This window comes from Buceros rhinoceros, unplaced genomic scaffold (genome assembly GCF_000710305.1).
Source record: "Buceros rhinoceros silvestris isolate BGI_N320 unplaced genomic scaffold, ASM71030v1 scaffold18788, whole genome shotgun sequence".
Classification (NCBI taxonomy): domain Eukaryota; kingdom Metazoa; phylum Chordata; class Aves; order Bucerotiformes; family Bucerotidae; genus Buceros; species Buceros rhinoceros.
In genome coordinates, this window is record NW_010428839.1 from 1,261 (window position 1) to 14,750 (window position 13,490).

At 38.9% G+C, this 13,490-nt stretch overlaps 1 protein-coding gene across 1 annotated transcript in view; it reads right to left on the reverse strand.

Moving 5' to 3' along the window:
• Positions 1–6,316: 6,316 nt before the first annotated feature.
• LOC104498986 (protein SSXT-like) overlaps positions 6,317–13,490 on the reverse strand; it is a gene marked incomplete at both ends in the record, with an annotated part of 10,305 nt that continues 3,131 nt past the window's right edge. Inside the window, 2 exons of the mRNA XM_010142433.1 lie at positions 6,317–6,538; positions 12,955–13,108. Coding sequence (XP_010140735.1) covers positions 6,317–6,538; positions 12,955–13,108 — 376 coding nt within the window. The remainder of the gene's footprint in view (positions 6,539–12,954; positions 13,109–13,490) is intronic.

The following is a 13,490-nucleotide window of genomic DNA, read 5'->3' on the forward strand; positions in this document are numbered from 1 at the left end:
ACCTCATACAACAGAACCATTTTATACAGCTGTTTTGAGGGGTGAGTGAACTCTGAATTTGTTTTTCTTTTGGAAAATCAAGCCTACAATAAAGCTACATTTATTTATAGTATAATACTTAATATGACATAAAGCTAATCTAGAAAAGCCCTTCAGGAAATTTAAGTAAAAAACTTAAGACCATTACTTCATGATCTAAGACTTTCTAATACTTGCAGCACCTATTTTTACAGCCCATTTAAAATACAACTCCTGAACCTCCAATCAGGTCACAATAAACATCACACTCAGTGGAAGTCATGATGTCTTCCAGATTTGAAGACTTTACACACAGAAGTTCACAAAATTGCTTGCTATAAGAGAATGGTCACTGCTTTCAAAAACTCTCCTTAGACACCCTTTTTTTGGTGATTCTTTATTTATTCCAGATACCTGATTTGTATAAAAAAATGAGTCCCTGAAAATACTGTGCAGGCCTATCCCCGTAAATATGCAAATGCACACACAGACTATTTTCTTTCCAAGAAACTATTTTAACTTTGTTAGTACAAAAGCTCTATAAATGTTTCTGTGTACTCAGAAGGCAGCCTTCATATGTCAATGCACTGGAAGCATTCCTGGCATAAAAGTCTGGAGAAAAAGGTGCTAAGAAATAATACTGTAGGTCCTATGAGGGGTACAGGCAATTTTTGTAGTCATTAAACAGGCGTTTCAAAAACGCACAGCATAGACCCAAATCAGTCTTATGGAGGAAGTGCATGTATAAGCCAATCCAGACCACAGGTGAAAACTGAACTGCTCATTGTTCAATTTAATTAAAGATAGTCTACATCATCAAGAATTGAAAACCTTTTCCTCAGCTGTTCATGTCAAAGTCACCTACACATACTAAATGAAAAGAACCCGTTCCCATTCCAGCCAGTGTCTCATAAGGAGGACTCACGCATAGGAAAGAAAAGGCATCCGGATTGAAGTAAAAATGGGCTGGTACCTGATCTTCTTGTAAGTGCAGGGAGCCTGTGGCAGTCTCCTCACAAATGACTTGTGAAGAATCAGAGAAGTGAGGAACCACACTCACAAATAACTGGTGGCTTAGCTGTTCCGATTAAAGAGCTGCGGGAGCAGCTGGGTATAACCAAAAATCAACAGTACAAGCTATCCTTTCTTCAGTCTTCAAAAACATGTTGGTTTTGTTGCTAAGAAGAGGTCTTTTCTTTAGGCATTTCACAGTGCTCACCTGTATTGATAAAGCAACTGGATACCCACACCTAGAGTATCAGCTAAGTACACCATGCCAGATTTACACGGTAAATCTCATCGAGTCCTCCGTTACGTAAATAACAAAATATAAGCAATGCAGTAACCCTCACCAAAACTTTTTTGTTGTTTTTTTCTTCGTGTTTATAAAAAAAATTCTTGTTTTTAAATGTAAGCGATGGTGATAACTCTTGCAAGAGCTAGCTTGGGAACTCTACTGTAGTGTAGATTTAACTTACGATTTTTCTCAAGGTTCTTGACAAAAGCCACAATTCAGATGTACTTGGTCAAATGACCCAAAATCTTAAAGGTGTTTCAACATGAGGAGCAAATTAAACACTATCTCAAAAGACTCTAAGGATACCAAATTTTTTTGCTGCTCTTAATGTATGATTTAAGTTGCAAATTAAAGGTAGTAGAAATTCCTCCACATTCGCTTATTCCACAAAGTTCTCATCTCAAACCAAACCATAATTTCAGGTGTCATTTAAGAAAAAAATACATAACAATAAGTAATATATATAAAAAAAATTCTTTACTTACCAACACTGCCTTTCATGTTTTACACTAGAAAAGAAACATCAAAGAACCACCACTGCGGTACCTGTTTCTATCTTTGTTTTTTCAAGGTAGCATTGCAGTGAGACATCCTACAAATCCAGCTACAGCATGGTGGCACTGCAGAATGTAGAGGCATTTTTTTTTTTCTTTAATAGGTTAGATGGTGTACCAAAAATTGAAACTGCCCTGCTCTGTCTACAACATAACGACTACTTTAAGCAGCTGAGGCACTGAAATGTAATAACCTCTGCTTACATGGGAATGACCAGATGGAAAGACATTCACAAAAGGCCGTCAACCTCAGACAGCATTTTATCCTGATCTGTCTTAACTCAAATATGCTTATATTTCAGATAACATTGGATATTCCTATCTTTACGTGAACAGAAATTCTGCACCTGGCTCACCCCTACAGTCTCCATCATTTCCTCATGTTTGTTTGTAATTGAAAGAGCTCTGAAACTTTAATGGAATTTTCTAAGTTTATATAAATGCAACTGTCAATCAATTGGTCTTCCACAAATGATTGAGTCGACATGGTATTCTCATGTAGAGTTCACCTGTTGAAAGTAAACTAGTTCCCCTTCCTCACTCCAAGCAACATGTAATGCTCATTAAATACTGGGGAGTTTGGCAACTTTGCTTCAAACACTTCTGACAAGGGAACGGAATCCTAGCAAAAGGATCTGAGAAACAGTCTCTGAGATGACCCAGCTTAGCAAAAGAATCTGAAAAAAAAAAAGTTTGAGATGGCTATGCTATAATTTCTTGGTTCTCACTTTTAAAATATTTGAATTCTACTGTTTGTTACTATTCTCTGACTGTGGAAGATCTGCTCAACATAAATAAGAAGAATTTCCGTGTAAGCTTCAGGTTCCAGAAAATCACACTTACACCTCCCCTCTGAAAGGTCAAAAACCGGCAAGACTTGAAGTATTTCATTCAACATAAGTAGCTTTCCATACAAAAGAAGAAATGCACCGCAAGAAAGGAGTTTCTTCCACATTCACTCAGCTACTGCTGCTTCCCTGCATAGCCAATATTCCTTGCCTATGTCCCAGGCTGCTACAGAAGCTTTTTAATCAAGAATCATCTACAGAATCTTCCTCTTAAATCTTTCTGCTTCCTAAGTCAAAAATGACTAAAATTCTTCTTTTAACTGGACTGACTATATAAAGACAGTACCACGAAAATTTTGCTTCTCATTTAAGATATTCCTCTGGCTAGCATTTTACAGACCAGCACAAATCAGTAACGAGCACAAAGTGGAGACAAAGTAAATCAACGATGTTACTATGCATGTTATTTCTTAATTAGCACCTTTTCACTTTTTCTCACTAACACCATCTGCCTCAAAATATGTATATGCAGCAAGATGTTTTGCTAGAAGTGGACATAAAAAGTTATGCTAAAACCACTTAAAACTTAGTTCGAACTCTTCTGTGTGTTATGGTGTCTTTATCACACAGGAGCAAGGGTTTTTTCTACAAGTACTGGCCTCATTCAGTACACAGCAAATATTACTCACTGAAAAGCTATTTCAGTATTTTGTTTTCTCTCAATTATTCGTGTGAGGTGCCATGCCTAGGCAAACAATAAAGACAGAATTATCCATCTACTCATGGGTTTTCTTATGGTACTCGTAACTAAAATGTCCCAATCTTCATAATGAATATACTTTCACAACCCTCCTGTGAAATCAGACAGTATCATAATCTTACCACCAGATTCATCCCTCTACAGAAGAGGAATCCATGCAGGGAAAGTTTAAGGTCAAAAACGCCTACTAATTTTTAACAGCCAACTTGAGATGCTAAGACGTTATTAACTGACAGATACAGCTGGATCTGTCATGCTCAATATGGATCATCCCTGTATCAGACAAAGAAACAAAACATGTGTCAGGGTTCACCAATGTCTCCAAACAGCAATACCAAGGCTCAGAAATCTTGTTTCATGAATGGCAGCGCAGACTACCAGTTAAGAAATCTTCAAGTCACAATCTGTTTATTCCCTGAGATGCGAATCCTGCAGCATCTATGCTTGGCTAAGACGTCCACCCATCCAGACTGGATCTTAGCCATCTATCTAAATCTGTCATGGTCTCCCAGATTTCTTTGCCATACTCTCCCCTACTGTGTTGGAATCACAAGAGTGAAGATACAAAAATATTTCCTTTAATCTGTCACCAATTCTCAATACAAATCCATCAACTATTACTAGAAAATGGAGGAAATGTATTACATAGACGTGACTGGGAGTATTTTTAGGTCAAAAACCTTACCAATACATAACAAATGTGCACATCTTCAGACTTAAAAGACTTCTTCCATCATAGATATTTAAAATTTGGGACAATATTTTCATTGAGAGCAAATAGCACCTTGCTGGCATAACAGAAAAGTTTCAAAGCCTTGCTCTAAAACAAGGGACAGCTGCGCTCCTACATTCACATATCAAGTGTTCTATTTACTGTTTTTATGAGACACTGAAATATTTTAAAGAATGTAATTTTTTACCCCAGTCAGAAACAGTTCTTCGCTTCTGCAAAACTTCCACAGAAAAACCCAAAAACCCCCCACCCCCCCCAAAAAAACAACACAAAAAACCCCAAAAACAAAACAAACAAAAAAAACCCCAAAATAAAAAACCAAAAACAAACAAACAAAAAAAGCCTTGAAGCAAACACTTGTAATGGCATTAATTAAATTTAAGTTACCCAGTGTGAAAGCTCACTGTGGCCCTACATGCAGGCAATGGTACCAGCTCTTGTTCCAACTACAGAATTTGCTCTTGCACCTACAATTTGGTTAGTTACGGCTTTATTCTTTATTCCCCAAAGCTCCTTCAGTAATAACTAAAACCTTTTACGTATCTTTCTGCCTGATTTCTAATTACCAATTTTCAAGTTTGACAGAGTACTGAGAATACAGCAGGGGAATACTATAAGGAAAAGTAGAAAACATTACTTGGAGATGGAATAATGGCTAAACTGTAATCACTTACAAATTGTAAGCCAATCACACAAAGTTAAGTTGTTTTCCATACAGCAACTTAGTGGATGGATTCCTCACACTACTGCTACATATTTGCTGTTAACTTTCTGCAACTAAGAAATTTAAACTACATGGGACTTTTCTAAAGCATCTTACAACATTTACAAAATTACTCCATTGTGTATTGCCCAGAAAATACAGATAACTTGCCAGTTCAGCGAGACAGTCAAAAATATTCCCACTTGTGATGGTTTCCTCTGCTATGTGCCTGTATTTTGTTTCCTCTGCTGTTAGATTAAGAAAAATGCCATTAACAATGCAGACAATGAAGGTCTCAGACTTCTCAGTTTCACTACTGGTAAGAAAACTGTTCCATCCTGACTTATTTTTTGTCTCTTATTAACTTTGTCTTTTTTCTGTTTTGAACTTTTCTGTGATCAAACTCATCGGTAGGACCTGGTCTGTGTGTACACCTCAGGAACAAATGGTATCTACAAAAAGCGCAGCTTTGGTCTCCAACAAGCGCACACTGCAGTAAGAAGAACCTGTGCCACTGAAAGATTATTTTTTTCTACAATGATCAGGGCGGGAGCCTTAGAAAAAAAGATGTTTTCCTATACCAGCAGAGAAGAGACAAAACCCTTCTGTAATACATCCATAAGCGTTCATACATAACTGGGAAAAAATATCTGTTCTTTTTGTGAACATGGCAGAAGCATTTTTTTAAAAAAAGTTCTGTGGTACATTTTCTAGCAGGTGGTATGTCCAGCTCCAATGTAGTAACAGACTTAACAGGTAAGCTGAAAACAGTCTGCTGACCTGTAGAGCACATTTATAAGAATAGGCAGTACATATATATACAATTTAATAATTTGGTCTGCTGTGACCGTAATGCAGTATTTTAATTCTGCAATGTCCTTGCACTTCCACAAAGACGCCAACAGGATTCATCATCTGTTTACGCTCTGCAAATATCCCAGATACAAAATTAGTTTTGAATTTTACTATATACGCAAGGACATCTCCTAAAAACAGCAGGGAGTAGTGGATATGTTGCTGGAACTGAATTTTACTTCTTTAAGATTAACAGACATTCCACGCTAAAGCAGCACACAGCAGGACAAAGATTAATTAGGTATAAAAATCTGAGGGCTACTCGACTAATTTTTCAATTTACCGAAGAGACTGACGAGTAGAGATGTATTTTGTCAATTCAAGCAATAACAACACTAAGCCTGAAGTGTCAAGTCTGAGAAAGACAAACAGAAGTTCAGACTTGTAACTGATGAAAGCAGATCCACTCACAGATTCTCACACAATACCTGAAAACAGTTCAATGCCTGCAAACAAAAAGTCACTGACACATAGGATAAAGGAGATGCAGAGCCCTCCAAACACAGGTACAAATGCACTGAAAGAAGAAGCTCTAGAAAAGACCTTTAGAAAACAATCTGTACCCAAGATGTTTTTTTTTTGCAGAAACTAAAAAGAATCTCACTTACCTTGGTTTGGTTGCATGTTCATGTTTGGCCTGGGACCATAATTGCCCATCGGCTGTCCCTGGCTCATAGTCATCTGATTCTGCACCGGCATGCTCTGTGAGGATGGCACTGAGTGATTATAGCCGCCCATTGACCCATGACTACTTGAAGGCATGTTCATGGAACTGTTTGTCATATTGAGCTGGTTAGGTCCAGGTCCTTGCATAGGCATATGGTTAGGTCCTTCAGAAAGAAAAACAGGTAAAAAGATTCCTCATTAAATACCATAAACCAAGGAAATAAAGTCATACTAAATCAGAAAATTCAATAAAAGTCATTAAATACAATTACACCAAAACAAAGTTAAAACAGAGTTTGCTCATAATTTCCCAAGTTAATTTTTTTAAAAAATAGTTAGCAACAGTCAAAGTTCAGCTCTTACTATCCCTATGCTCTATTAGCTTAAGCTACTAAAACAAAGGTATAAACTGTCATATAGCTTACCTTATATCCATATCATATGCAAAACTAATCTTTTGAATACTCACACAACACCCCCTGAATTTCAACCTGAATTGCGTGAAATCAGTTTAAAAGCCAGCTTAGTAGCTCTCACAGCTATGTAATTGTTACCATAGCTGCAACACTTCTGCTTATTCAAACAAACCACACTAGACACTCTTCTGAAAGTAACAGTTAATTTTTTTTCACTAGTCAGACAGAATTAACATTGACAGGGTACAAATACATGTGGAATAAAAATGGCTGAAAGTATATTGGACATTGTTTAAAAGTATAACCTATAACCAATATTCTGCAACTTTATTTAAAGATTAGTAGGGTGGGAGGTGATGACTGGAAGCACAGCCACCAGCTCACGCTTGCAAAGATGCAAAGGAAGAGCAACCTGTTCCTATATCCATGAGGCCAACTACATCTCTTCACCCTTTACTTCCCCTCTTCCTGACAACACAGGTTGGAATTGGATTGTTCTCCAAATTGTCCAAATCTCCCATCTCTCAATGGGTATTTTTAAAAACACAAACATTACAATACCATCTGATCCGTTTACTCATTATTTTAGGTGGAGTAAGCAAGCAGGTATTAGGAGTAAAATCAGTAACAGGTGTGACTGGATATGACAAGTGAAAAAAGTAAAGGAAATGCAAGGATTATGCATATGACAAGCACCACACAGAGTTTATGAAGGTACAGAATCACAGAATCATCTGGTTGGAAGAGACCTTTACGACTGAGTCCAACTGTTCACCCTGCACTGCCAGGGTCCCTAAACCATGCCCCTCAGCACCACATCTACACATCTCTTAAACACTTCCAGGGATGGCAACTTCCACCAACTCCTTGGGCAGCCTGTTCCAATGCCTCACCACCCTATCCGTAAAGTTTTTCCTGATATCAGACCTAGATCTCCCCGGCACAACTAGAGGCCATATCTTCTCATCCTGTCACTTGTTATATGGGAGAACAGACCAACCCCCACCTCTCTACACCCTCCTTTCAGGTAGCTGTGGAGAGCCTCCTCTTCTCCAGCCTAAACAACCGCTGTTCCCTCAGTTGCTCAACCATAGCATGGGACAGAGTAGGTCAACTGCAAACAAGGTAAATGTTGACATATACAGAGTTCAGCAAGAAGATGCCATTGTGGCCAAACATGCCACGCATTTTTGTTAAGCTACAAAACCCTAAGAAATACAGAAAACTTAGAAAAGTTTTTGAAGAGAAACTGTGTCAGTAGAGTTGTAGTAAGACAGTAATTTGGTTTACATATCTCTCAATGCAAAAAAAAAATTATAATAAACATATCTGCCTTCAGGTGTAAAAATCTTCTGAGTCCTCTTGGCTAAAGAAATAACTGCACTGATCTAGGACAGAATGAGGGCAAAAATAAGGACAGAGATTTGTACATGACCTGGTTTAAGTTAGGCCAGAACTCATTCTGTGCAGTGATTTCACTTTCCAGCTCGGTCTCTTCTCACTGACAGCACTATCTGAAGTTAATGGCACATTTTTGCAGACAGTGTCTGCTTCTAGCAGTGATAACACTTGATGTTTGCAGTTACTGCCAGGGACTGGGGTGCAGAAAGGCTCTGGCTTGTACTTGCTCCTGTGCAGACCCAGGTCACTGCTCAATCCTGTGTACCATGGTAGGGGTGCAGTGAGTGAGAGGCTGCACCTGCGGGGAGGAGCAGACAGGAAAGGGGACCCTGCACTGACCCACAAGGTGAGCAGACAGGACAGGGGACCCTGCACTGACCAACAAGGTGCTCCATCCCATAGACATCATATTCTTGCTCTCTTCTCCAATGTCTGGCATCCAAGGAGGATTCTGTCTGTTCTGTCTTTGATCCCAACCCATGCATTCCTGAATCCAGTTCCAGAATCCAGCTCCTGCATCTGGTTCCTGTATGCTGCCAAGTTCAGCCTGGGACTTCCCCAGTGTCAGCCCTGCAGCATCAGCGGTGACAGTGAAGCGGCTGCCATCAGGGGGGTTGGGATTGGTAGTGGTATTGTATGTTTTGTTTTATTGTTATTATTCTCATTAAATCAGTTTTATTTTTCTTTTCCAATCCATCAGTCTCTCTCCCTTGCTCCTTTTCTCTTTCCCGTCTTTGGGAAAGCAGGGGAGAGGCTAATAGATAGCGTCTGTCATTCCTCTGGAGCCAGCCCAGCTCTAACTCTTCACAGTACACAAGGTCACAGACACAATACTAACTGACCTGAGAACAAAAAGATGCAGAAGGAAAGGATAACAATAACAAAGGAACAGAGCTATTAAAAGCCAACATGAAGAGAGTACTTTTAAGAACATGTTTATCCTCTTGCACTTTTCAAGATACCTTACTGAAATGAACATATAAGCTTGTTTTATTAAGGAAAGTGAAAAACAGTTCACTGTTCCTGCAAAAACAGGTGAGCAGAGATTGCTGAACTGTATAAAGGCAGATCCACCACAAATACAGGAAATAACAATTCAGTGAACAGGATTATGACCGTGACAGAACTATAGGTGCCTATACTATCCCCTCTGCAATTCAACACTGCCTACCTCTGTAACAGTGAGAACATGGAGACAGTTTTTCTGAAAAAGTGGTATCAACTCTAACCATGCGATCAATCATCAATGTCTTGAAGTAAAGCTAAAGTGAAGAAAAGCTCCAGACCGTAGTGCCAAGCAACCAATTCAGGGCTGCAAGAAGACTACTTTCTTAATTTAAGTTTTAGTGACAAAGTCAGGGCCTAGGAGTGGTTTTGTTCCTTTTTGTTTAAAGGAAGAAATTGTCAATAATAGATGACGGAGAGCTAGCCAAGCAAACAGTGGAGTGAGTTTTTAAGAACTGGTCAGGTAAGAAGCAAAATGGGGAAGGCAAAAAAATCACTGCAAGAGACAAGTTGTTGAAAAAATAAAACACCTTCTCTAAAAGGCTACTTTATGCTTCATGTCTCAGGTAGCACCAAAATAGGAGGAAGCATTCATAAGAAAAAGCTGCTACAGGAAATGTTGCAGGGTCAAAATCAGGTGGATAGGTGGTAAGCAGCAAGAAGATAAGGACAGAGGAAAAGCTAAGTCTGTAGTATCAAAATACCCCCCTGCAAAGAAAAAAATAGTAAGAACATGTTTTATAAATAATTTTTTTTATAGTTTGCCAAAATACTCCATGGGGTTCTCCTGCACATAAGGACACAACAGTTGCTATTTTTTTTGTACAAATAAATTAAATAGGAAGAACAGAATATGAATGAAATATAAATGAATGAGACACAAAGTGCATATCTATCATTAAAATAACTCTTTTAAATGCTATACTAATTAGATTCTCTCTTATGATATATTTAGTGGCATAAGTAACTATCTTGACTCTACAACACAAGTCCTTTTTCCTCTTAACCAGTTATGGACAGTACCTAAGCTCTGAGGAGCTGTAAACCAGCCTACCTGCATTTGAGACTACCTTTGCAGGAAGGAAAGAATATTTTGAGAGAACTTGTAGGTAATACACAAGCACCTGTTATTCAGGAAGGTCACCTGTTGGTGCCAGGATAGAGAACCCTACAGCTAGTCTTACCTTTCAGCATTCCATGTATGATAAAACAAGCTCAAGAAATCAAGAAGACAATTTATCACCGGCATAACCAAGTCCATCATCTCCTTTCAAATCCAGACCATCCTTATTTTGCATCACACAAACTCTCAGTCAACGTAACTCTGCAGACAGTAATTTTTTCAGGTAAAAGCAATGATCTGTCACAGGTACAGATAACACTCATTCACAGGCTGAAAAAGGTTTCATGACTGTCTTCCCTGGTAATAGGATACAGGCACTCATTCATCAGGGGATGCAATTAAGGTCCTCAGCAGCACTTCAGGTCCTTTATTAACTGGAACTTAAGTACGAGAATCATCCTTTGCCTTTTAGGTAATGGCACAGGTCTAGAGCAGAACTTTAAATAAATTCATGCCCTGACCATCACTAGGTGGTTCTTTTACTCTCTCATCAACTGTTCCTCCCATAATACTCAAGCGTGTAGAAGCCTCTGCTCAAGATAAGCCCTTCCAGAAATCCTTAGCTGGTGTTTTTAAGAGCCTTCCTCCACACCAACTCGTGGTTGCCGACCCTGGATTTTCTCAGTTTGCACATTAGTGACTTAACTCCTTTTGGACAGATCACCTCTGAAGTTTTCTATCTGGCTATTACAAAGTGTCTACATAACTTTACAGTAAGTGCCCTATAAACAGAAAGCAAATGCACACACTGCAGAAATTATTACAAATACATGTCTGTGAAATACAGAAAAGCTCACATACAGGTAAACTAGCAAACACTTAAAAATAAAGATCATTCAGCTATCCACTTAACAAGATGACTCTGTTTGCCCTTTTCCAAGGCCTAGCTATGAAATGACTTCAGCATGCCGTTCCGACATTAGAGATGCCCTCATCCTAAGCTGTTTATCTTTACATCCTCAGAGACAACCTTAGAGAGAAGGGAAAGAACAGACATTCAAAAAAGGGAGTATCTTTGAAGAAAGGCTAAATTAAAGCTTAGCTGGAAACTGTATTTAAGTATATGTCTAGGTGAATACCAAAACAAACCTATTTACCTTTCACATATTTTTGTAAGAGCACTTTTCTTATTCCATCTAATTACAAAATATGTATGTTTAAGGAGTGACTTTTCTCCCCCGTGGCTCTGCAGTGAAGTCATTATGCTCACATTGTGACTTAGTAATCCTTCTCCTTGGAAAAGATCATTATAATAACAATAATATGATTACACCAGAGGGTCAAAGAGACTGATTTGTGAGAAGCAATGCTATTCTCCATGGGAGCTGATAGATCTTAGATGGATAGGGAACTCCACAACCAGAATATCTCTGCCCTACTTAAGGAACAGCATATATTGCTCTTTCCACTTCCAAATGCAGACCATGACCAACACATATGATGAAACTAACAACTTCTCGAGATCTTTTATTACACTTCTTACAGAGGGCCTCTGGAGGGTATACAGCATCTCTTTTCAGAAGAGCTGTTACTATCAGGTCCATTTTATCAAGATTTGCACAGAAATTAGAGACTACAGCAATAGTTACATTTTTTAGTTCCTGTTAAGTTTTGCATAGCTGTTGACTGTGTTTGCTGTTGTGGAGCTTATCCTTGTGACCACTGAGAGATAAATTTTCAAAGATCCTTTGACAGCAGTTTCCTTTCTTGGAAGAACCAATACCCTGAAGAGCTTCTGTACGAAGAGTTCCTCCATACAAAAATAGGAAGGGGTCCTGAACAAAAGCAATCCTGGGAATGCAATTTTAAGCTGAAAGCCAATTCACATGAAATAGGCAGTATGACTTTATGAGTGGGAATTTGGGAGAGCAGCCTCTATATAAAGATGCAAGCTTTTCCAGGGCCTGCTCCATTCTGATCTGACTGCTAAAGGGAATAGTTACCCCAAAGCCAGTGCTGGTAGGTACAATGTAGAATTTTATCATCTTGTTTCACTGCTTTGTTTCTGATTTCCCAAGCACTTTCATTTTTAGTACAAAACAGAATGGCATAAAAACTGACTTAAAATTTACACCTAGAACAATAATCTGGAGGACATTTCTTTACAAATCCCTTACGATTCAACACATCTTCAATAATAAAGAACACAGAGGATTAGTGGAAGCTGGTTGACTTTCTGTATAAAAGCGATCTTTTTTGTCTTTTTTCAAACATTGCCCACATTTGAAATGCTCTCTTTAAGATATATCTATTTTATTATCATCTAATTATTTAGCTACAATGATTTCACATTCCCTTTTTATGGAAGGATTTGTGTTCACTCAGCCACAGGCCAATACCTTTCCCCAATAAGCCTTCCAAAGCCAGCTGTACTGCACGGTTTCAAACAGACTAAATTTAGCCAGTTCTGTTCATCAGAGGAATGCTGTGTGTCAGCTACATCAAAGCCCAAGGGCAGCCTGATAAACACTGAATACAGGTCACGTAGCTCTGTAGCTAACAAACTCTAAGAGAGCTTGTACTCGGGGGCATTCAAAGCAGTTTTGTCATCAACAATCTAGTATCCCTTGAGCCCCCATGTCGTTTCAGTTGCCAGGCAACGCTGGTGTTAATGTCTTAGAGGAGAAAAACTTACCAGGCATCTGGCCGTTCATCTGGTTCTGCATGTGTGGTGCAGGAGGGCCCCCACCTACCATACCATCTGAAGACATGTTGTGCGAGCGCGGAGGTGGGGGAGGGCCGCTCTGACTCATCCCTCCCGGACCCATAGGCATATTCTGTGTGGGTGGCTGAAAGGAGACACTTTAGTCAAACACGAGAAGCAGTTAGTCTGACAAATATATTATATGTACATATGGTACAGCAGTTGCCTATATTGTTCAGTGGAGCATGAAAGAAAGCACTGAAACACGTTTCTTGCTCTTTCGGATACACTGAACTCCTCCCAGTATTAATTTTGACAAAATGTTTAATATTTCTATCAATTTTACATGAAGTATCACATGCATACAACAGCACAGCACCTTCAAGCACCACTTTAAAACTAAAAAACAAAAAACACATCAACGCCTCATTAAAAAATTATACCTGAACAGTTTAAGACTCCTGGAGTCATGCCCTACCCCCCCCCCCCCCCCCACAAAAAACTCTCTCCACACCAAAATTTTAGGA